Here is a 25200-nt window from a genome sequence, read left to right as displayed (position 1 = left end):
CCGCAGTTTTTCAGTTTTTGTAGTTGTATAACTATTTTGTATGCTGTTTTCATGTTAAGTGCTATAAAAGGTATGGATCTACTAGAAATCTTTTATGCAGACATCTTCTTTAAAATTAGTATTAAAGTAGTGATCGGAATTTGAATCAAGTTTCGACGCATGATTCATATTCCGAACTGTAGTTTGGATACTCTATTTTCAGGCAAATACAGCAATAGTCCACAAATTAGGATGCAAGTACAGTCCAATTGTGGAGCAACTGATGTAAAGATGTTTGTAAGCTCCGTTCTTGTAGCACATAGTTCGCAGGCGCAATCCAACGAAAGCAAAATGAATTTTCTTGGTCAGGTTTTCAACTAAAACCACAATAATGAAACCGGATTTCTGAAGTAATATATTCACTCTATTATATACAGAGTCGATTATATACTGACACGATTATCTATGGTTCGATTATATACAATTTTGGACTATAATACACTCAGTTTGAAAAAAAAGTCTTATATCTCAAATAGCCTTTTTTCAAGAAAGAAAAAAAGTAATATTTCAAAGTTAAGGTGAAAGTTTATTGGATATTATAAGTACAATGGAGTAAAAACCGTGGTAATTAGGAAATTCTAATTGAAGACTCACCAGGAATTGTTTAAAATGATATTGCTGCGGAATAAGAAAATATAGGAGCTAGATGTCGAAGAACAAATTATAGAGCGTTCAGAAAGCTTCAATTAAATTTCAAGAAACAATCAAGTTTATTATGCATTTTTTTTTGATAAAATTAATAACAAATTAAAAACTTTAGAGTTTTTGTCGCTCTAATTGTTGATAAAATTTACCAATTTAGATGTTTCATATAAAATACAAAATATAGAAACATAGAGTAACATTTTTTCTCATTTTTCGAACAGTACAACCAATTTTGCCAAGTTTTCGTAACTATTGATTGTACTTGTTTTTTATAGTTTATATGGTTGCGTGACCAAGGGCACTATATTTTAAATATTTTTTTCTTGAAAGCTTCTTCTTTCTAGAAAAAAGTTATTTATAGAAAAAGAGAAAAATCTGATTTTTCGGACCATCGGCAAACTCATAACTCGAAAACGATAAAAATCACATTTCTGATTTTCGATTATCTTGTGTGGAAAAACCAGAACTTTCAAGAAACATAAAAAAATATAGCGTCCTTGGATCATGTAAACTATAAGCAAACAAATACAATCAATAATTACGAAAACAAAATCCAACTGTTTTGCTAGTATAACATTTTTTCAAGAAAGACTAGCTAATTGGCTTTAATTTGATATATCGATCATGTGAAGCGGTCCAGTAGTTCGAAAGTAATTTTTTCAAATTGCATTTTTGCAATTTGAAAAAATTACAATACAAACAAATGTTTTCGGAATTTAGACAAATTTAATTAAACATATTTTTAGTTTTTTACCATGATATTTTTACCAATGTATTCATAAATCAATTTTATTGTAGTCAAGTGGAAAAAAGAATTTCTTTTATTGATCTAATCACTATCATTAGCAACACGTGGATGTTTGCGGTTAGATGATGTGGCGATATCTTCCTCATCCGAAGAAATCGGACGAGATCGTCTGCGTTCCAATGGTAAGCTGAAATCCTCGTCATCTGTAAAGATATTATTAAAATACTTTTCACTTTAAACATCAATGTCACTACCTTCATCGATAACTGTTGGCTGTGTTTTTTCGTTCAATCTATTGTAGCGAAGCATACACAGTTTCAAATCATTCCGAAATGAAACGGCTCTCTCAACACAAGGATCCTTTTCCATAAAATGTTTTACGAGGGTATCCGCTAATTTATTCCCGTCTTCGATATCACATGGCTTGATATCCCGGTCTTCATCGTCCTCTAAAGGCTCCGATGTGACTAAACTCTGCATCAGTTCATCATCTTCAATTTCGGTGTCTTCAAGAAGCTCTTCAACGTCTCTACTATCCATATCTTTGAATCCTTTCCCTCCAATTGCATGTGCCAGAATGAGAATTTCTGATTCTTCCACATTTGAAGGGTCTGTTGAACCAGCTTTCACGCATTCTGGCCATAGTGGCTTCCAGCACGAATTCAATGTTTTAGATTTCATAGAAGACAGAGCCTTTCCTATGAACGTCAGAGCGTCTCTTATCTTAAATTCTTTCCACGCTTGAATTACCGTCATCGTTTCATCGCTTTCAAGCTTTTCGAGGATGTACCGAAGACATTGTTTAATGTACAACTTCTTGAAAGCAGCAATTATTCCTTGATCTTGAGGCTGTAACAAAGAAGTTGTATTCGGTGGAAGAAACACAACTTGAACGTTTGGGTGCTTGATAACTAGGTGTCCTGGAGCGTTATCCAAAATCAAAAGCACGTGGAACTCCAAACCTTTTCCTTCCAAGTATGTTTTCACTTCCGGAATAAACATATCGTAAAACCATTCCTCAAAAACGGCTTTTGTGACCCACGCTTTAGTGTTAGCTTTCCAGTGCACTGGCAGTTTGTTGAAATCAGCCCCCTTCAACGAGCGGGGCGTCATAGCACGATTGATCAATAGCGGTTTCAACATAAGGTCGCCTGAAGCATTACTGCAAAATAACAGGGTAACCCTGTCTTTGGCCGCTTTGAAACCACTGGCATATTGCTCCTGCTGCGTAATGTAGGTACGAGACGGCATTCTTTTCCAAAAAAGACCCGTTTCATCTCCATTGAACACTTGGTCACCATGATACGCACCTTCTTTTATGATCTTAGCGAGCTTTGGAGGAAAACTATTTGCAGCCGAAACATCGGCCGATGCGGATTCACCCTTGATTTTAACGTTGCGAATGGAATTACTACGTATAAAGTTATAAAACCATCCCTTACTCGCGGTAAAGTCTTTCTTTTTACTTGAAGACGGCTCATTCTTCTCTAACCAAAGGTAAAGGCTCAAAGCTTTCTCCCTTATTAATTCCTGATCCAAGGGTATTTTCTTCTGCGCGTGATCTTCGATCCACATATGAAGTGCCTTTTCCATCTTGACCATCAATGGATCTCGTGTATATGATGAGGATTTTGTTGCATAGATAGTGCCCTGAGCTGCTGTCTGTCTGATGCTATCTTGATTCTTTTTAATTGTACGCACAGTCGATTCGTTGATTTTTAAATTCCTGCCGACGTTTGCAACAGATTTCCCATCTTGAAGGGCATCCAAAATATTGAGCTTCATTTCCAAAGAAAGAGACACTCTTGATCTGTTTTTTTTGAAGGCGGTTTTTTGCGAAGCCATTTTAGAGTATGCCTTTAATCAAAAATTTTGAATACTGCTGACGTCTTCAGCTAACTGTCGAAAAGCGGAACTGCACACGATTACCCCCAAGGTTGGGTAACTCGCTGGGAACTGGCCGAACTCGACCGAACACAAACTGGCTAGACTCTACAACCACCACGGTTCAGGAACTGCACTTTCACTTTAACTTTCACTGCAAGGTTAAATCACGAATAACTTCTTAATGCGATTTCGTCCTTTTATATGTGTTCAGTTCCACACCGAACGAACTGAAGCGACAGCATCTAGCAGCACACATAATTTGCACACGACCCCACAAACCACGAGTACCCCTCCCACAGCGCAACTATGAGCTAGCCATCACCAACACACGCTGTGCCCGACTGCATAAAAATAAAATTGGTTCACTCCGACTGAACGGATCAGTGAAAAATGCAGTGTGAATGATCGCAAAATATACTATTTCAGAGTGCGATTTAGGCTGTAACGATGACAATGAGTTCAAATTTGACGATATATTGACGAATACTGTTCGGAATTGTTCAGTCATAGTGAACCAACTCTCAAAAAATACATCATTTAGTTCAGTCAGAGCGGACTTTGTACGTATAGGCAGCCAAATAACAGCCTTTTTTGGCATGATACTTGATGTTTTTTTACAACTATCATACATCACAGTATTGGCAGAGAGTAGCTCAAACTTCTGAGAACAATATTGAACGAAAAAATTAAATGCTTTGTAAATTGCAGAGCATTAAACTTTATGTTCGTTTTCTCGAAATCATAAAAATGTCACATGGCCCGGTCTGACTTAACACCGACCATATAACAGATAGGTATGCTTTTAGAACAATTCAATGTAGCCAATACATATATAAGATACTGTAGAAACAGTTTGTATACTCTTACATTTGAAATTTGTTGTTAAAATAGTAATTTGAGGCAGGGTTAAAATATGCTTCTACGTATTTTGGTCATGCCACCTAACCAAACAGCTCTTTACTTACCACTCGGTTGTTGCACGTTGGACGGAACAACAACTTGTAGCGATTTACAGATAATTCAAAGATAAAACAGGCATAAAATGCGTAAAAACCTACTTGTAACTACTTTCTAGTTGAATCTCTGACTGTTTTTTATTTATACAATAAGTATCTTCGGGAGCTGGGACCGACACTTATATTGTTCAAACGCTCTTGATGCGCGCTGAATGGGAAGCAGAGCACGAAAAAATCGGGGCTTAACGTGTTAAATCCATCGAAAAATGGATGAGCAATAAGCGGTAGAATCTGGACATTTTCAATCTGTACCCCCAACATGTTCCAGAAAGACAAAATCCTATGTTTAAAGGTGCTCCCCGCAGAAACAAGAGGAGCGCTATCGCGCTTCTCCGCACTCAAACGGTTAAACAGGTATTTACATGCAATCGGCCAAGGAGCTACCTTCGTGAAGCCTTGTGTCACGCAATATATGCACACAATATGCAATTTGTTTGAATATGGGTTGCATTTTATATCAATAATTCACTGACTATTAGTTTTTTACGTGTATTTTAAAATTTAGGGTGGTTTATTTTTACGCGGATTTTGGAATTTACGCGGTTTTTTTTTACGCGGATTTTGGAATTTACGCGGTTTTTTTTTACGCGGTTTTCGTTTACGCGGCACGTATCCCCCGCGTAAAAAGCGACTCCAGTGTATATGGAGGGTGAATGAATAGTTTCTTCATTGTTCTTTTCGCTTCAAACCGACGAAACACAAAGATGCATCAACGCGAATTTTAATTGGATCGGACGATCCGTTCTCGAATGATGCACGAACAGTTGTTTGTGGCAATTGATTTTAATTTTTTTTAATTTGAAAGAAAAAATCGTTTCAGCTATGAAACTATTTCAAGGATAACTGCTACCATATAATGTTACATTAACACCTCATGTTTTGCAATACATGATCGGTAATGGTAATAAAATTTCGCAAAGCAACCAATATGTCGAATCATACAGTACTTGTTCGCTAACTGAACTGGAAGTTGCTGATGATGATGATGATGATGGTCCCGCCTACTTCCCATACAGAGAATTGAGCAAGACGAGTTATCTAAAAAATAATTTAGTTATTTTTTTCAGCATTGAAATCAGTTAGGCAAACAAAAAAAAAACAACGAACTGATTTTATTTACAGATATAAGTTCAAAAAATTGCAATGTCAAATGACAAACCAATACTCAGTCATGTCCGCAACAGAGCCGATACGGTCCCGACGAGGCCCTTGCAGCCGAATGGTCCACCAGAGCACAAGCTCAACCGCCAGCCTTGTATTGGATTGACTATGAATATCCTCATCCAGAGAAATCGAGAAAATTTCCTTAACGAAAACTTTCTAGACCGGCACTTAGAAAACTTTCAATTTATTATCCTTTATATCTGTGTTACGCGCGCGACGCTCAAACTTATGTAGACTACCTTTATTTTTTGTTTTAACTAATACAATATAAAACAACAAAATAGAAATAAAAATAGTCCATCATCACCAGGATCATGACGGACATAATAGAGAGGACATAAATACAAATTAAAAAAAAAGATAATTTAAAAAATTAAGTAGTTCGCATAATATAATCCTTTAAAAAAAAAACTTCGCAAACAGGTTAATTGAAAATATTAAAAACAAACTGCAAAAAAAATCCCACATTAAATTATCCGTTCGTATAAAACTTCGTCAGTAACAATCTTCGTCATAAAATTTAAAAATATATCGGTCGGCTGTTAATGAAACACAGCTTTCACGTGTGAATTACAGTGACTCTTAAATTCTGTAAGTGTTTGCACGTTTAATATGTCTTGGCATCGAGTTGAACACATTTATGCCTTTGAAATACAACGAATTTTGTGAAGCACATGTCAAGAAATTGGGTGTTCTCAATTCATTCGCGTTTCTTGTGTTATAACTGTGAAAGTCAAAGTTCAACTCACTTAGCGAATTTCATTCACTAAATGGCTTCAAAACAGCGGAAGCAAAAGTTCAAATGGAATATGACGCCTTTTAGGGGCTGTCCACATACCACGTGGACAGAAAAAGTACGATTTCAGACATTCACCTCCCTTTCCGTGGCCAAGCAGGGACATTTTCTATTTCTTGGGAAAAATAATCGGAAAAATTGTTGAATTGCATCTAAATTCAATTTTATGTTTGTATCCATTCTCTCTCTCCTATGTTTTTACATTATAAAACTCCGAACTTATTAAATAGTATCGAATTCTTCTTAATTCTTTGAACAGCTTTGGGGAACAACAGAGCATGAAGTTATTTGTATTGGTGTTTGTTTTCTTCCAAATTCTATTTACGTTGTGATCACCTTATAAAACATAATATTTACGTTATGGCAGAACATCACATGTGAATCTAATCTCTGGCATTTTCTATCATAGGACGACGCAAGCTGGCTGAACTGTTGATATTAAAAAAAAACAGACAATGAAATCAAGTGATCCGTTATTGGAATACAATTATTGAGAATCATTGAAGAAAAACTGAATCTCGTAACAAGACAACAGGAGAACAAGGAGGCGATCTGGCGTAGTGGTAACATCCATACCTCTCACGCTGAAGGTCATGAGTTCAATTCTCACTCCCGACATTCTTCCAAAAATGGAAGTAAAAGTGACGAACCAGCCAAAAGTGTTGAAAATCACAGATAAAAAAAACAGAACAAAAATCGATATGGCCTTTGAGGATATGTTGTGTTGTGCTATGTAGTTTTGGCGAGTTCAACTTCAAAATTGCCGATCAAACCGATAGATTACTGTAAGTGCCTAATATCTGATGCCATTCACTTAGCTGATTCGCAAATTCATCATTCCATTAAGACCAATTTACTATTGCAAAATCTTTCCTCGCTTCAATAATAAATCCCCGCGTTTCATCCACCAACGATCTTTCTTCGTTCAACTTTATAATTCTTGAGAAATATTAAGCTGTTTGGAATAATCATACCGATTTTTAAGAAAAAAATAAAAGCAACATATTTAATATTAGGCTGTCAAAAAAGTCCTGCGGTATTTTTTTTAAATTTTCATTTGTTCATAAAATTAGTTACAATCATCTGTTTTAAGTTTAATGAAAATGTGTCACCCTTCTAAACGAGTCGACCGCGAGTAATCGGTTTCCTATTTCATTAACCATATAATTAAGGAAACAACATGTTGATATAAGCTAGTTGAAATATACGTAAGAGTTTGGCTCCCTTAAACTTATGTAACTGAGCCTGTAAAAATAAACGGATTAATAAAAAAAATCTGTTTTAAGTCAAATATGCGCCGTTTTGTTCGATGACTTGTTCCCAACGAGATGCCAACTTTAAATACCTCTGTTATAGAAGCTCGCTGTATCGGGTCCATAAACTGCACAAATTTTATTGGCAGCTTGAGATGCATTTTTGCCTTTGTCATAGTAGTACTGTAAAATATGTCGGATTTTCTCTATATTTTGCTCCATATTTGCGACACTATAACTCACGAACGACTTAACCAAACAAAACACTGTCAAGGACTATATTATAGCGCGCAAAAATACCTTTCCAACAAGCTATAGTATGACTCGATACAATGAATACAACTAGAACTACGCGCCTACAACGACACCTCGCGGAAATATCGCAGGACTTTTTGACAGCCTAATATATACATTTATTCGATTCTACGTGCACCATTTTGGTCCACAATCTTTCTTCATCACGCAACTTGCAAAATCCATCATCGCAGAACTTCTTTGTATCCTCGTCAAAAAACTGTGTCCAATCTGTCGAAATTCAAGACTTTAAATATTTTTTCTTAACAGTCTGAACAAGTCATAATCAAAAGCCAAAACTTCTAGCCAAACTCTAAGAATTTTTGGCGGGCTGTCAATCAAACATGAGGCTTAGCATTATTCCGGAAGAGGAAGCGGAAGTCAAGGCTACTAATTCGGAATGTTTATTCTAGATTGACGATTTTGATTCATTGATTCAGCGAATAGTACTTGTTAGATTTTACCGATTTGTTGTTTGGTAGAAGCTCATAATGCACAATTTCTCGCCTATCCAACTAGACACAAAAAATAACCTCCTGTGGTTGGAGACCGGCTTTGGAGATATCTAATTGGAGATATCTAATGATGGTTCGCTGACCCCAAAAATTTTTGACGTAGAACTACGTCTTTCAGGAAGGGTGCCAAATCAGAAAACAGGTCACGTTTTTATGAAATAAAGTTAACGTTAATAACTGTTTTCACTGTAAACGAATTCTCATGACCAATCGAATCGGAACGAATTCTCATGAAAGCATACCAATCGAATTCGAATGATTTGCATACCAATCGATTTCTCTAAGATTTGTTTGATATGCTATACATTACAATCCCATAGTCCGTAAATGGTTTATATTAATGAAAACTGGAACCATTCTCATTTTCTCATACATTTAATCTGCCGATTTGTGTGCTAACTCTACCCGTATTTCGAATGCTTGTAACTCGGACATTTCCTAACAGATCGGAAAGATGTTTGCAACAATTGACAGGAAATATTTCTACACGCCTATCACAATTAGGGATTGCATTACCGTGCCTTAATTTCAATAACCGGTGATTCGGTAATGAAAATTTCAAAAACCGGTAAATTACCGGTAAAACCGGTAAAACCGGTAAATTACCGGTAAAAAACATACTTTAAAATAAACAATTTTCTTGAAGAAACGGCTTTTATTTATAATGATTAATTTGGAAAAATGGATGGGTTATATCTATGATATAACCGCAAGGTTGACGTGGGACTACCGTTGGCCAAGCTAATTAAATTATTGATGGAACAATTTTTGAATTCAATTGAATTCAACATATTTGCTGTGTAAATAAAGAATATCAACAAACGCCGTGTAATGAGAGACATCTTGGTTTTGATGGCTGTGTTAGGGAATATACTTCGATTGTAACAAATATTCCCCCAACATGCATGTGTTTGCAATGCCAATTTCCCCAGAAACCTTTGTTTTGATGGCTGTGTTAGGGAACATACTCCGATGGGAATAAAAATCCCCTCCCCTTCACTTGTTGGTACTTGCAAAGGGGATTCCCACAGGTACATTGATTTTGAAGTCTGTGTTGGGGAAACCGTAAGTCGGACCAATCAAACCGTGGCAGGTACGGCGTTTAGATAAAGCTCAACATTTTACAGTTGTTTAATTATTTATCTCATAACATTTTTTTTTTTTTTCCAAAATATATTTTTTATTAAGGCTCATGTGGCGTTAGCCTGACGGGGCCGGGAGTCCAATATTTTGACAATTTTTGTCTTACAACTATGTTAGTAATATGTAACCGATTACTCGCGGTTGGCTCGAGGTTAGTATTACAAGTGTTCTCATAATTGGTATGTTGCAGTCTTCGATGCTCTATACGTGTGCCCGACACGGGCTACTTCCTATTGGGATGCAGCTGACCATTAATCAGCAACGCCCCCCTAGTCTGTACCCCATATCTAGCGTGGTGCGTCTTTCTCGACTCGAGGAATCCAAGATAGAATGGTCACTAGCCGGCGCAATCATCAGTTCGTGTAGAGTTGTCATGAGCGGTACAACCTTTGGCTCTTGTTGAATGATCAGTGGACTGCACAACCTTTGGCCCGTGCAGAGTGTGTGTATGTATTGCCGCGACTAAGTAAAAGTTTATCGATCGGATAGGAGGGATATGAAACGGGGACACAACGAAGGAAACATCATTAAACGTTGACATCGGCGTTTCTGAGGAACAGGTATAGATGAAGCAGAAGATCAGGATCCCGGCTACCTAAGATATCCCGGACGGGGATATCCGATTGTCTGCCTTTTGCTCTCAGTGCTCTAGAGAGCTGAGAGCGAGCAGCATGGAACCGGATACACGACCAGACAACATGCTCGATGTCGTGGTAGCCATCGCCACAATCACAAAGATTGTTTGCTGCGAGCCCAATGCGATAGAGATGCGCGTTTAGGTTGTAGTGATTGGACATAAGCCGAGATATCACGCGAATGAAATCACGACCGACATTCAATCCCTTAAACCAAGCTTTCGTCGAAACCTTAGGGATAATCGTGTGTAACCAGCGACCGAACTCATCTTCACTCCACATGCGCTGCCAACTAACGAGTGTGTCCTGACGAGGAATGTGAAAAAAATCATTATAGGCAATTTGCCTTTCAAAAAGTGTGCCTTCTGAAGCGCCCACCTTAGCTAGCGAGTCCGCTTTCTCATTCCCCGGAATCGAGCAATGAGAGGGAACCCATGCTAAGGTAATCTTGAATAATTTTTCGACCAAAACACTCAATAGTTGTCTTATTCTTGTTAGGAAATAAGATGAGCGTTTATCAACTTTCATTGAGCGGATTGCCTCTATTGAGCTGAGACTGTCTGAAAAAATAAAATAGTGGTCGATGGGCAATGTTTCAATGATCCCTAATGCGTAATATATCGCACCCAGTTCAGCGACATACACGGAACAAGGATCTTTGAGTTTGAAAGAGGCACTGGAATTTTCATTGAAGATGCCGAAGCCAGTGGACCCGTTTATGAATGAACCGTCAGTAAAGAACATTTTATCAGATCCAACTTTCCCATATTCTGCCGAAAATATCGGCGGAATAGAATCGGAGCGTAGGTGATCTGGTATTCCATGGATTTTTTGTCGCATGGACAGATCAAAAATGACAGAGGAATTGCAAAAGTATGGGAAGCAAACTTGGTTGGAGATGCCTGGTGAAGGGTGCACGTCGTGGGTAAGGTACTCATAGTATAAAGACATAAAACTTGACTGAGGAGTCAGTTGGAGTAGATTTTCGAAGTTATCAATCACCAATGGATTCATGATCTTGCAACGGATGAGAAATCTGTAGGATAATTCTGTGAACCGAAGAGTAAGCGGGGGTACTCCTGCCAAAACTTCGAGACTCATCGTATGTGTCGAATGCAAACACCCCATGGCTATACGCAAGCAACGATATTGTATCCTCTCCAGCTTGAGAATATGAATCCTGGCAGCTGATCGGAAGCAAAAACTGCCATATTCTAACACTGACAATATCGTTGTTTTGTACAACTGAATGAGGTCTCCTGGATGGGCACCCCACCATGTTCCGGTTATTGTTTGGAGAAAATTGATTCTTTGCTGGCATTTCTGTTTCAAATACGCAATGTGTCTCCCCCAGGTACATTTAGAATCAAAATATACACCCAGGTATTTGAAAAACATAGAGTGTTGGATCGTTTTGCCGGATAGGTAAAACTGGAATTGGGCGGGTTCGTGCTTCCTAGAAAAAACGACCATTTCAGTTTTCTCCGTAGAGAATTCGATACCCAGCTTGAGGGCCCACGTGAACAGATTGTTCATGGTATCTTGCAACGACTTTTGCAGAGCGACGGGATTAGTACCGGTGATGGAAATAACTCCATCGTCTGAAAGTTGTCTCAGCGTGCAGTCTCTAGTTAGACAATCATCCATATCATTGACGTAAAAACTGTACAAGAGGGGGCTTAAACATTTTAACATTTTAACAATTAACATTTTAACATTTTATTTATTGTGATAGATGCGTAGAAACATTTCCAATCAATTGATGTAAATATCTTTCCTATCTATTGAGAAATGTTCGAGTTATGAGCATTCGAAATCTTTAATTTTTTTGTTCTGCATTCAGGTTTACCTTTAGGTAATTTTAACATTTAGGTAATTTTAACATTTAACATTTTAACATTTTATTTATTGTGATAGATGCGTAGAAACATTTCCAATCAATTGATGTAAATATCTTTCCTATCTATTGAGAAATGTTCGAGTTATGAGCATTCAAAATCTTTCATTTTTTTGTTCTGCATTTAGGTTTACCTTTTACCCCCCCATATATTCCGGTTAGACGTAGTCCCACGTCAAAAAAAACCATTTACAAGTTTTTGCTAGTCAAAGTAATACTTAAGGACACAGATAATGTTAATTTTATCGTCTTTTAATCTAGATCAGATCTCATTAACAAAAAGAGTACCGGATACCATAGTAATGTATTTGCCTCTGATACCCTCTGTCAGTTCTTCATCACTGAAACTTATCTTGTGTTTCGCTTTCAGATCTAGCAGCGATTTTTGAACTGAAGTTCGGATGTCGTAGAATCGGCGCAACACTGTCAGTTTTGTTTTTTCAATCTTGTTTGATTCTCGAGCAATATTTGAAAGCGGCATAAAGGCAAATATTTATGGTGTAAACATAAAAATTACCGAAATTACAGGTAATTCGGTAATGGAAAATCACCCGGTATTACCGGTAAAACCGGTTAACAATCTATAATCACAATCATTAAAATATTATTTTTCATGAGATGAACAATAGAATAACTGTAAAATGTCAAGCGTAATCCAAACGCCCTGGCTGCCAAGTTTTGATTGGCCCGATTTACGTTTTCCCCAACACAGACTTCAAAATCGATGTACCTGTGGAAATGCGCTCTGAAAATATACATGCAAGACGGGGGTATTTTCGTTCCCGCCGAGCTGTGTTTCCCTAACACGTACTTCAAAACACACGTTGACGCAAAAAAAAACATCTTTGACCGTATCGACGCATGTGAATCACTGCTGAATCGCAACAAAATCGACCCGTTTCTGAAGCGGATGGTGACTGGCGATGAAAAGTGGGTCACTTACGACAACGTGAAGCGCAAACGGTCGTGGTCGAAGCCCGCTAAAGCGGCTCAGACGGTGGCCAAGCCCTCAGGAATAATCTATTATGAGCTGCTTACCTATGGCCAAACGCTCAATTCGGACCTGTACTGCCAACAACTGTACCGCTTGAAGGTAGCACTCATGAAGAAGAGGCCATCTTTGATAAACAGAGGCCGCATTGTCTTCCATCAGGACAACGCCAGGCCACACACTTCTTTGGTGACGCGCCAGAAGCTCCGGGAGCTCGGATGGGAGGTTCTTTTGCATCCGCCGTATAGTCCGGACCTTGCACCAAGTGACTACCACCTGTTTTTGTCCATGACGAACGAGCTAGGTAGTCAGAAGTTAGCCACAAAAGAGGCCTGTGAAAATTGGCTATCCGAGTTTTTTGCCAATAAGGAAGCGAGCTTCTATAACAGGGGTATTATGAAGTTGGCATCTCGTTGGGAACAAGTCATCGAACTAAACGGCGCATATTTGACTTAAAACAGATGATTGTAACTAATTTTATGAACAAATGAAAATTCAAAAAAAAATACCGCACGACTTTTTTGACAGCCTAATATGTCATGAAACTAACTATCGAACAATTGAAAAATCTTAACCCCTATCCTAACGGCAATATCTACTTCTGATCGGTTGAAATTGACGACACATGCGGCGGGTCCCTAACAGGGACAGCAAAACCAAGCTACCTGGGGGAAGTCGGCATTGCAAATAAATGAAAGTAGGGAGAGCTTTTGTTCATACCGAAATGTATTCCCTAACAGATACATCTAAACCAAGCTACCTGAGGGAAATAGGCATTGCAAATATATGCAAGTCGAGGGCATTTTTCTATTGTAAGTGAGGTGAGTGATACGATTAATTCCTGCAAATAAAATTTAAATTTGGAATGTTAATGTTGGTTGCTTCGTGAAATTTCATATCAATGACCGATTGTGTATTGTGAAAAATTTAGCACAAGTGTAAGTGTAAAATTATATATGGTAGCAGTTGTGTTAAAAACGACTTGATATATGAAACGATTTATTTCAATTTTCATAAATAAAAATCAAGGTGTGTTCCCGCTCGAGAATGGGTCCTTTGGTTCAAGCTCTCGGTTTTGTTGTGTTCATTTTCACCCAAGGAAAGTTTATACGGCGAGAAAAATTGGAAAAGTGAAGAAATATTAGAAAAAAGTGATTTTCCATATGCTCTACATATAGTATTAGGTGTTGTTAGTCCAATTAAAATTCGCATTCGGGTTGAATAAACACTCAGAAAGTAAAAGTTATAAAAGAAAATTTCCTTTTCCATTTCAATTATGTTTTCTCTATATTAAAGTAACATGTTTTTACTGATGAGAAAAATTTATAATTGTGTCCGGTATTAGTAATTATGTTATATTACATTGGTGAGTTTTTAATAACATAGGAGACATCTCGTCTAGGATTTCACCATATCTCGTTCCACTTCGGTATCTTTTATCTGATACGCACCATCCAACGACTGTTTACCATCCTTCTGTCATCATCACTCGGTAAACACTGGTGGAGTGAACAAACAATATCCAACAACCAAACAAAACGGCCCTTTACAGGGTCAAAGAGTTTAACGATGTAATTCTTCAAATATATCCAAAATCAATACATAGCCTAACGGAATCCTACGTCAACTATGCGGTCGTGTCTCAGAAACAACCCTCCTGTGACTTTTTTGGTGTTGAGTACTTTTGTACTCGCTTGTCGTTGTGCAGACCGGATTATGTTTCCCTAAAACGTACTTTTAAACTGAGAAGCCTGGGAAAATCCTCATTTCAGATACTAGAGGTGAATGAATTTTCGCGGTTCGAGAACTACGTAGATATTAGAGATGCAATAATTTCAGAGGGAAATGTAAAATACAATGATCGTTTGACAATTCTTCTGTTCACATATTTTGGTAGTCCTAGGCATCATATTAAAGGTAAAAGGACGGTCAACAAATTTACTTAAAACGAAGAACATAATTTATTACAATGCATGAATTGATCTTACTTGGCAACTGTTCAAACTATTCACTTACAAATCAAATATGATGGGGCCTCCGTAGCCACATTGGTTGCGCGTTCGTTTAGTAAGCGATCGATCGTAAGTTCGAAACTCAGGGCCCTCATTGACCATCTTTGTGTTGTTACAGAATAACTACGTCCACGCAACAATCATCAGCGATGGAGATCGATCCACGGTCGAAATATGATCGATTCATCCATACAACTGCTCTGCTCTGCAAGACACATCGGGCTGCTGTTCTATAAATAACTCAACAATGATCAATCAACTGTCTCCGCTGTCCGGTCTAACTGGATAATGGAAGAACAGATAGAAAACTCTTACGCCTAAATGGCTGCTACTGTGTAAATGTGTACTATATGGAATGGTATAGAAGGGAATACTCTAACGCCGAAAAATGGCAACTGTGTAATGTGCTAATTATAGATATGATAAATATGTGACATGTACACGATTAAAATTCGGCTCTGTTACAGCTAAAATGCCAGTGAGCCTAAAATAAATAAAAGGGCCAAAAAAATATCAAATATGTTGAATTCAATCGAATTCGAAATTTTTTGCATTCAATCGATCATTCAATCAATAATTTTTAAATCACGGAAAAGATATTTCGGATGTACGGAAAATTGATTAAGCTTGTCTTGATGATTTGAGTGTCGAACATAAAAAAGAGACCTCAAACGGAAGAATATTATTTCGTATATATTTGAACAGAACGCAAGACAATTCCAAGTAAAAACATAATATCCATTCGCACCAACTATGTGAGAATCAAATCAAGGAGTTCAGTTTTTGTTGAGAAAGCAATACAAAAAGCCGTATCCATAAGGTTTGTAGGCAAACACTTTGGGCTTATGAGTACATGATCTTGTTAAGAATCTACAGTGTGTGACATTATTAGAGCTGTTTAATCTGTTTACTCGTTTTTCGCACCTACAACTGATCACTGAGAAATGTTTTTAAGCCACACAGATATGTTGTTGCAAGATTGTCGCAAACTCTATGGAGTGCTTATTATACTGCTGTGAAACCAACTTATGGCGTCATCACAGCCACAAGAGTATTGTACGACTAAAATACTGGATCAAGCGCACGGTCCCTTCTACCAGAAGTTTATGATTTAATGCTTCTGTGTTATCTTCTGATGCGTTGTATCGCATGAAGTAGATCAAGCACAGAATATTTACAAACCAAGGAACCATCTCTGAGTAACGTTGTGACCAGACTCAACACACTGGTAATTCTTCTCGCTGTTGAAAGGAACCGTCTAGTCTAAATGGCCAATAAGATGGTTTTATTAAATCCATTGATGAAAAATTTGCTACTGAAAGGAAAATTCCTAAGATACTTCTAGATTGATAGATAAGATAAAATGAGCAAACCATCTTGTGGAGAGACTTATCATAGTTGAATTCAATTAAAAAAATTCGGTCAACGATGGGGCAGATATGCATAACACGTTGAACCCCGTATCGTTATTGCTGCGCATTCATTAAGCCCGCAATAAGAGAGCGAAAGCGCACTTAACGGGAAGCACTCGTACAATATCAGTGTCGGTCTCAGTTCCCAAAGACATTTATTTGAGTCACATTTCGACATACGAAAATAAACCATATTTTATTTATTCTCTTGAATATTTGAATATTTTGTGGTGTCTTGTTCGCCCTGTCTGATATTATAATAAATATGTTTCATGTTTAGATAAGTTTGTTGTGGTGACACCCTAGTGACCCGCCCCGAGTGTAACCTAATCACGCAACGCTACTGCGTTGCCATAACTACTTTTCACATCGTGACGTCAATATTTGAGGGGCTCAGAAGGAAAGGGGTGTAAGAGATTTGAACGATTTCTCTTCATCAACATTTTCTTTAGTTAATAACACAACTGCAAAAACGTTCCAATTTGATTTGCTATAGAATTCGATAGATGAGGTTCTGACCTATATTCCACATTGTGAAATACAGCTGGGAATGTGTTTGCAGCTAAGTTTGACCAAAAGAGAGAGTCAATGTAGAGAAATCGGTGATGTCGCTTACGCCCCTTTCATTTTGAGCCTCTCGTTTAATTGCCTACCACATCCATGTGAAAAGGCTATTTCCAGTAAGTGTTTTATCAATGAAAAACATACGTTTTATTAGAGTTCCCGCGGATTATGAGTATAATGTGACAGCGTGCAGTGGATATTTGTCCAATCACGTCGAAAAAGACGAACAAAAGTGATATTTTAGCTAGCCCTTCGTGGCCATAGAAACAAACAAAATTTCAATATTTTTGCGTTATCATATTGGTATTTCTATGGCTCTCAGTGTCGGCGTGTGTGTGTGATGTGAGAAGACTAAAAATACGACTGCTTTTTTATCACATAAATAATAGAAATAAGTCACCATATAATTGTCATCTGGTCAAAACAAACAGTTGCAAGATTTTATGAGAAAATTGGCTCAAATCATCATGAAACCGTGAGTATTGTGAACATTGTTTCATTTGTTCAATATACACTTCATATAGAATGCAAATAATTACCACACCATATTTTGCTTGCCAATACAAATATATTTCATCCACTGCTCCACCTCGATATTTACCTCATCGGAAGCAACTGAAGATTGTTGATTCATTATTCTTTCTTGTCCACACGTGAACAATTGACAAGCTGGCCATATGTTGTTTTCGTCAAAGCATTTTTCAACAACACATAACACACAACACACAACACACAACACACGACACTTGAACACACTATCGACCTGCCGGAGCGAAGCTTATGTTGCAATATTTTCCTTTCCCTGCGCTGTAACGATTTACGGGCGACTAATTTGCCTCGAAAACTTCACAATGGTTGTATTACAAAACAACAACAGCACATGAAACCAAAACGATATTGTTCGCACCCGAAAATATCGTGTCAACCTACATAATCTTCATAATTTGCTGAAATATTTGTTCTCATGGTAACCTAGCTCTTGTAGATTAACTCTTAGCCTTCATATGCACTGTTCGCTGCATAAAGTAACACTAAACCACTAAAATTGCGGAACACGGCTTATATACTTGCTGACGGGCACATTTGATCGCCCCAAACAAGCCCGAGTATGAGATGGTACGGCTGCTCTATTCCGGAGCGACTTATCTACGCTAACTAGGTGACAGGTAAAGTTCATTATTGTCGGCAATTTAAATGATCAAGATCTCCAGATCTTGAATCCACTCGATCCTAGGTATCTTCTTGTCAAACGTGACCGCATCAGGAGATTCAATTGTTGACGAAGAGATGCCATCGCACCACTATCCGATGGTGCTGAAATTGGATGTTACTGCCGATGCTCCGTCCCGGCGGAACTATCACCGTGCCAATTGAATTCTGTTTCAACGGACTCGATTGCCATTGCTTGTGACAATGCAGTCCCGGTCCAACAACATCTGGTGAGTACCTCTCTCCAAATTGACAACACCACAAAACATTAGATTCAATTGAGAAACAGCTTCCGGCGTTAATACCAGCGTTCTGGCGACCGTGATAAAAAAATGACATTTAATAATCTCAGTAGGGTAATCCGTCAATGATTCTATGGTGGTTAGATACTCCTACCCCCTCTCCTAGGGGAGGCTGCCATACAAATGAGACACACATTTTTGCATTACTCGAGAATTAATCAAGCAAATGAAACCAAATTTGGCATTTGGAGGTTTTAGGGTGCAATAAATGTTTCTATGGTCGTTAGACAATCCTCCCCCTCTCTAAGAGGGGTGGGGAGGGCTTATGGCTGTGGTATGACACCCCATGCACGAGCCTCCACCAAAATTCCTGGTTGAAAAATACTGTTCCTTCTTCCGTAAATCACGCCGGTACCCGTGGAAACCATGAGAACCATCCAAATTGAACTTTTTTTTTCGTTAGTGAAGATAACCTATACATTGAAGAACTTTTTGTTATGGTATATAGCAAAATGTATTCTTTTGGAAACATTCTTTGTCACAACATACCATGTCGGTTCATGTGAGCTTTGACACGCGATTTAGAGGTATTCGAACCTGTTCTAGCTATTCCCGGCATATCCCGGTCAGAGAGCTTCGATATACGTGGAGCTCTCTCCTTCTTACCGTATCCTTGAGGATTCGCCAAATATTTGAGCACTACTTGATGGGATCCTCCAATCCGACGAGAAATTTCTCTGATACTAACATTTTCTTGGTAAAATGGATCGATTTGTCTTTCTTCTCTCTCCGTGAGGACTTTCCCCTTCGGTATTTGCCAGATTTAATTGATCAAAACAACTAAAACAGCGGAAAATGTAACTGGTCTTATAGAAACTTGACAGTTGAGAATACGAAAACATTCGTTCACGCTCAGCGCTTGCACACACATATGAAAATCATGAAGTGTATGGTAGTCACCAATACCTACACACTAGAATATAAATTGAAGCATTGTTTGTTTACAATGACACAAAGCAGCAAGCCTTATAGAAGTTAGACCAGGTTGGGTTGGAGAAGTTGGAGAGTGTAGTGTCTGAAAATAATCTGATATTATAATGTCGAGTTTCGGTAGAAGTACTGAATTTTTATAGTAATAAATAATTTTAAAAGGTAGATTAGAAGACCAATCAATGAACAGTTTGTGATTGGACCCATGAACGTGCGCTTAGTAAGAAAAACGTGGATGTGATAACGAAAAATAAATTTTGGGCGGGACGACATTTGCCGTGTCAGCTTGTATGAAATAAAAATATTTTTGCAATTGATCGCCGCTTGCTTCTTTTAGACGGCAAAACTGGGGGAGCGCAAATTGGACCAATCAAAACGTGGGATTAAGCGGAGCAGAATATCAAACTAAGCGCATATTTCATTGCACAGTCCTGCATTTGTATTGAATGAGCAACTGGGAGATTGTTTGTGTCAATCGACCAATTAGAACGCAGAATTTTCGTTTAGAGAATGCTTGACATTTTTAATGGCCCAAATCGATTGACGCAAATATCTCCTAAATCCATCAGTAGATGACTGAGGAATAAGCGCTACAAATCGGACAATCCTCGCGATGTCTTTCCGATCATAACTTAATGACACGTACAATTTTCTGACGAACACTACAATAATCACCCCAAGCATGGGGCACTCCTAGTATCATATCTCTCTCAAATATCCAGAAACTAACAGTAAAAGTCGTAAAAAAATCATGCTATTTTTGCATATCTATTCAGGCACGAGGTCAACAATTATTACGTGTAATAATCATCTTTCTTGCAATTTAACAACTACATGTCTGTGCAGGATACAGCCGTAAGCTTTGAGGGGTGACATCTAAAATTCTTCCCAGTTCATGAATCATAGAAGAGACGCTCCCAGACGTAGCCTCAATCCAATGCCACGTGACGTGCTTCTCCCGCTTCTAGGTCTAACGGGAAGGTATTTGTTGCTGAAAGGCACATTTTCCTGCTTCCCAGCATAGAGCTATCAAATCAATCTTATTCCTTCCGATGCTCGTTCAATCTCTTCCTTCCTCCGACACTCATCCACATACATTCAAAAACATGCAATCAGCTGCGCCCATCAGTTGCAATAAAATATCAATTTAAACGATTCCTTTCGTCCTTCTTTTCGCCCACCGCAAGGATAGCGGGCTCCTTCTGACACACTTATCCAGCAGTGTTCCAGCAGCACTCTCTTTTCATCTCACCTTGCTCAGGTCGGTTGGCGGATGCCCGAGCTGAGGTCCTTCGGTTGTACTTATTGAGTTCGTGCATACGGTGCTAGTTTTTCAGCTCTCGTTTTCTTTTTCCACCTTATTTTCCACGGGAAAACTGCTTTTCGCAAACCACTTTACTGCACTCATAAATTTCAATAATTCTTTCACGCTGCTGCTACTGCTGCTGCCACTACTGTTGCTCCACCCAGGTGGTGCAGCTTCCCAAATCGGACGCCCAACTCGATAGAGAAAATATTTATGTTATTATCCTGGTTTCCTCGTCGCAGAACCGCTCTCTTCGGACGAAACCTGATCCGAGGGTTCTCGATAATAGTTTTTCATTTCCTGGAATGTATTTACAGAACGAATATCAAACGGGATTTGCACGACCCCCCGACCCCGATGAATGCGTTTGAGGATTTCATAAGTTTTGTGATCAAGGAAATGCCAAGATGATGGTTAGATGGATAGGTACGCCATACAAGATGCTGGTTTGATGAAGGGTACAGATAGCTTTGGGTTTATCTTCATGGTTTCAGTGCAAGCAGTTTTGGTAAGGGAAATCACTTCTTAGATAAAAGTTTATATATAGTGCGAAAATCCTTCCGTAAGGGTGGAACGGTCAAGAATTTATTTATTTATTTATTCATTCATTACATTCAACAGGCCTGAACATAAGTGCCCTAATGATACTAATACTACAACATCTAATATCTACTTAAAACTATACCTAACTGGAAAGAGCGGTCAAGTATGCCTTTTTCAAGCTTGCACGAGATAAGTGAAAGTCATAAAACAAGTAGCAACGGTTGAAAACACGAGACACACTCGATACGGGTTCATTGTAACCGTAGTTTGTACGAGAGTGAGGGAGGCGGAGAAAAGTCTGAGAACGCAGGTTACGAAGGCGTAGGTTGAAATTGATCAACTGAAGAAGATCAGCACATCCCTATGTAAGCTCAGCAAATCGAGTCCGATCAATTTACAACGATCCTCATAGCTTGGTAGATTCGAAGGAATTGCATAAATGATCAAATTATATTGCTTATTAAAATTTAATGACGACAATATATATGATAAGGTGTACCGGTAAGTTACTTCGGTTTTACAACAGATGGCGTAACATGATAATTATTCCAGTGAATTAAATTTCCAGACATTCGTTGGAAATCTACTGTCATTGTGCGTCTTTTTCAGTATATGTCAAAAAGTTGAAGTGTAAACAACATAGTTTTTGCCACTTCGAATATGTCGAATTTCGTACCAACGAGAGTGTTTTTGCGGGAAGTGTTACTTCATTACTTCAATATGAACAAAAAAGCTGCGGAAAGTCATCGCATTTTGGTGGAAGTTTAGGTGACCATACTCGAACAAAGCGAATGTGTCAGACGTGGTTTGCACGGTTTAAAAGTGATAATTTTGACTTGAAAGACGAAGAACTTTTCGGACCGCCAAAAAAGTTTGAAGATGAAGAATTTGAGGCTTTACTCGATCAAGATCCATCACAAACGCAACAAGAACTTGCAGATACACTTGGAGTAGCTCAGCAAACCATATCCGATCGTTTAAAAGCAATGGAAATGATCCGAAAGATAGGACATTGGGTGCCGTATGAATTGAAGTCACGAGACGTCGAACACCGTTTCTTCACGTGCGAACGACTGTTCCAACGGCATAAAAGAAACGATTTTCCATGCATCAACATCGACGGCCGCGCGGAATATTTTTCATAAAAACGTGATCTGTTTTCTGATTTGGCACCGTTAATGAAAAACGTAGTCCTACGTCAAAAACATTTTTTCTCGCTGCACTAGAAATATTGGTCTGATCAGGGCTCGGCATAGTCATATTCAACTGAGGTTAGTCAGCTGACTATGGGGAAATCCCCCTCCGTATTCAGTTGGAAATGACTTTTGGCTTCTTTACGCAGTTTCTGCGCCAAAACGACTGAACAGTCAGTCGGGTGTTTAATCGCTATCCCCCTCTACGACTCGACTATTTCATTTCATTCTTCCCCGTCAAATTGTCATCCTTGCATTTTGAAGTGACTTCCCCCAAAAATAATTCGTTTCTCTCTCTCCCTCTCTCTCTCTCTCTCTCTCTCTCTCTCTCATGTACCACATATGCATGTATCGATGTTTGAGTTCAACGTGGTTTGACATACGCTACAGGTGAGCTAGATTTTTTTGTATCGTACACGAAAATTACTCACACGTATAAAATAACGTACAGTGTGTGTGCGCTATTTTGCACGCTATTTACTAATACTAACGCGAGGGGACCTTTATAGCATACCTGATAGCTGTCTAAGTTCGTTGGTTTGAGTTCACGATGGGTAGACAATAAACCGTTCATTAATGGTGTAACTACTTTTTTGCATCAGAAATCAAGTTTCGCTCTTTAAAGGGACGTAAAAATAAGATTGCGTACGCGGGTAACAATTTTTTTCCTAGGGGGGCAGAAATGTGGATTGAAGTCATTTGAATGAAGAGGCAGATTTGTATTCATTAGTCCCGTCAGTTAGAATAACCACTGACTGGCCTAGTTCATCAGTCATCCTCACTCTCAAAGCTAGTCAATTGATTTTCTAGTCAATGCAAATTATGTTGACGGCGAATGCCGAAGTAGTGCTAATCGTAGCGTAGCGACTGAGGGGATAGTCGATAGTGAGTTTACAAGGCAAACCGGCAAACAGTGTTTTTGAGGTTAACGGGCAGTAGCAACTATACTGCCATCAATTGTTTCAATAGTTTATTTTTTATCAAAGGTAAATAAGTGTTCTTCCTCATGTAAGTTAATTCAACTCTAGCCTTGGAAAGACATATTAGAAGATCATTCCATTCAGGTCGATCCCCGCTTCCAATGATATTTATTGTAAAAAAAGGAAATTCGACCAGGAAGTAGTCGTAAAACATCTGAAAACAAACATATCCTTTTTTTATTTTCTTATTTAGTAACTGTCAGTCCCAGTGATTAACGTTGTTCTAACGAAAACCTCAATGTCAGTCGCTAAGGACCGACACGGGGCTCAACGTGTTAACTGGGTATTCTAGTGCAGAAACATGATTTGTGGAGGTTTTTTCGAGCTATGAACGAATAAAACAAATATAATTTTTGAATATTATTTAGCCAAAATGGCAGCAGTTTTAAAATAAAAGCAAGTTTTTAGCATGGTTTTATGCCGATTGGAGTACATCATGCGGTTGAGCATGATGAATTTAAAGTATACCTTCCTCAGATTTTATTATTTTACCGAGTAGCACAAAACAAATACGTGAAACTAGATGTTCTCGAATTTGGAGCTCATCAAATAATAAATTGATAGCATAACTCATTCGATAACAGGTGCTATCATTGTCCTGCCGCGTTCTCCGTCGCTCAATACAGCTACTGACGAATTTATGGATTAATTTGTCTTCACTAGCTGCTATTTCCGCATTCCGATACGAGGGTTTGATATCAACGGCTACAAATTTCCCCCTGCGTAAGCGAAAAACTGGCTAAGATATCGAAAACCACGGGATGGCGTCCTGGTTCCATGCACCACTGTAACCGGGCTTCAACGTTATTTGAGTATTGATGTCACGTCCTCGGCAGCACTGGTGTTCTGCAGCTTCAGCACACAATGGTCTAATTTTATCTCTCCGAAGACACCGACACACAACTTTCCTTCGCTCGAAGTCTTAACAAAAGAAGTCCCCGTGCCCCGGATCCTGCTGCCGGCTGACGGCTGAATTCCATATCCCGCCGGGAGTAGGCTGTGTTGGGTAAATAAAATTATGATGTTACGTCCGAGCAACACGTAATTTATTGTCAGTTCATAAATCAAGTTTTTGCTGGCGATGCGATACTGTTTACTTCTTAGGGTGGAGGTGTGGGTAGTTGCGAATTTTCCCGTTCAGACGCCTGTCATTTTTCACTTTCCGTTGGGATAATGATGAAACGAAAGAAGGAGTAAAAAATGAGTAGAATCAAGCTGTTCTGGCTTTTCTGGCGTTAAAAATTGCATTATGTGAAATGTATGGTATCGACCGTTTACCGTTGATTGGTTCTTTGTTTCATAGTTCATAATCACTTGAACTCTATCCGAAGCCACGGTGAGAACGACTAACCGTGCAAATATTTTAACCCAAAGCCACAAACATGTTACTAGGTCACGTATCATCCTACCGCGGCGGAAAGCGAAGCAAAATAATCTCTCAACTAGGTACGGTTCCAAGGAATGGAAATTTATGCGAACGGCATTCCTTACCGTAACCAATAATGCGTGAAATGAACGTCAAACGAGGGATCACTCGTTGGGCGGCTTCTGCACCACGCGACAATTTGTTAGCCCGACAGTCGTTTAATGTTCAGGTACCAGCCATAAATCAAATCCCGGCCTTAATGCAATAAGAATTGGCTCGACGAACTCTGCGAGCAATGCATGTCGGGTCAGTTTTTCCTCCAGCGGTTGAGAAATTAATTGAAAAATCATCTCTTGATTT

General features: G+C 38.6%; 1 protein-coding gene across 1 annotated transcript; it reads right to left on the bottom strand.

Moving 5' to 3' along the window:
- Positions 1 to 810: 810 nt before the first annotated feature.
- On the bottom strand, positions 811 to 4909 carry LOC129763159 (tigger transposable element-derived protein 1-like). The gene is made up of 2 exons (XM_055761968.1): positions 1687 to 4909; positions 811 to 1635 (listed from the first exon to the last, which is right to left on the bottom strand). Exons 1-2 carry the CDS (start codon positions 3275 to 3277, stop codon positions 1514 to 1516), a joined length of 1713 nt encoding a protein of 570 aa, XP_055617943.1. The 5' UTR covers positions 3278 to 4909; the 3' UTR covers positions 811 to 1513.
- Positions 4910 to 25200: the final 20291 nt, after the last annotated feature.

Source organism: Toxorhynchites rutilus, chromosome 1 (assembly GCF_029784135.1).
Source record: "Toxorhynchites rutilus septentrionalis strain SRP chromosome 1, ASM2978413v1, whole genome shotgun sequence".
Taxonomy (NCBI): Eukaryota; Metazoa; Arthropoda; class Insecta; order Diptera; family Culicidae; genus Toxorhynchites; species Toxorhynchites rutilus.
Note: the sequence above shows the minus strand (reverse complement) of the source record. Positions and strands in the feature narration are given on the sequence as shown.

Bases quoted from the DNA above. Each gene is read 5' to 3' on its own strand.
- LOC129763159 (XM_055761968.1), bottom strand. From the start codon at position 3,277: ATGGCTTCGCAAAAAACCGCCTTCAAAAAAAACAGATCAAGAGTGTCT. The intron at 1,636-1,686 runs GTAGTGACATTG...ATATCTTTACAG, and splicing joins GCCAACAGTTATCGATGAAG to ATGACGAGGATTTCAGCTTA.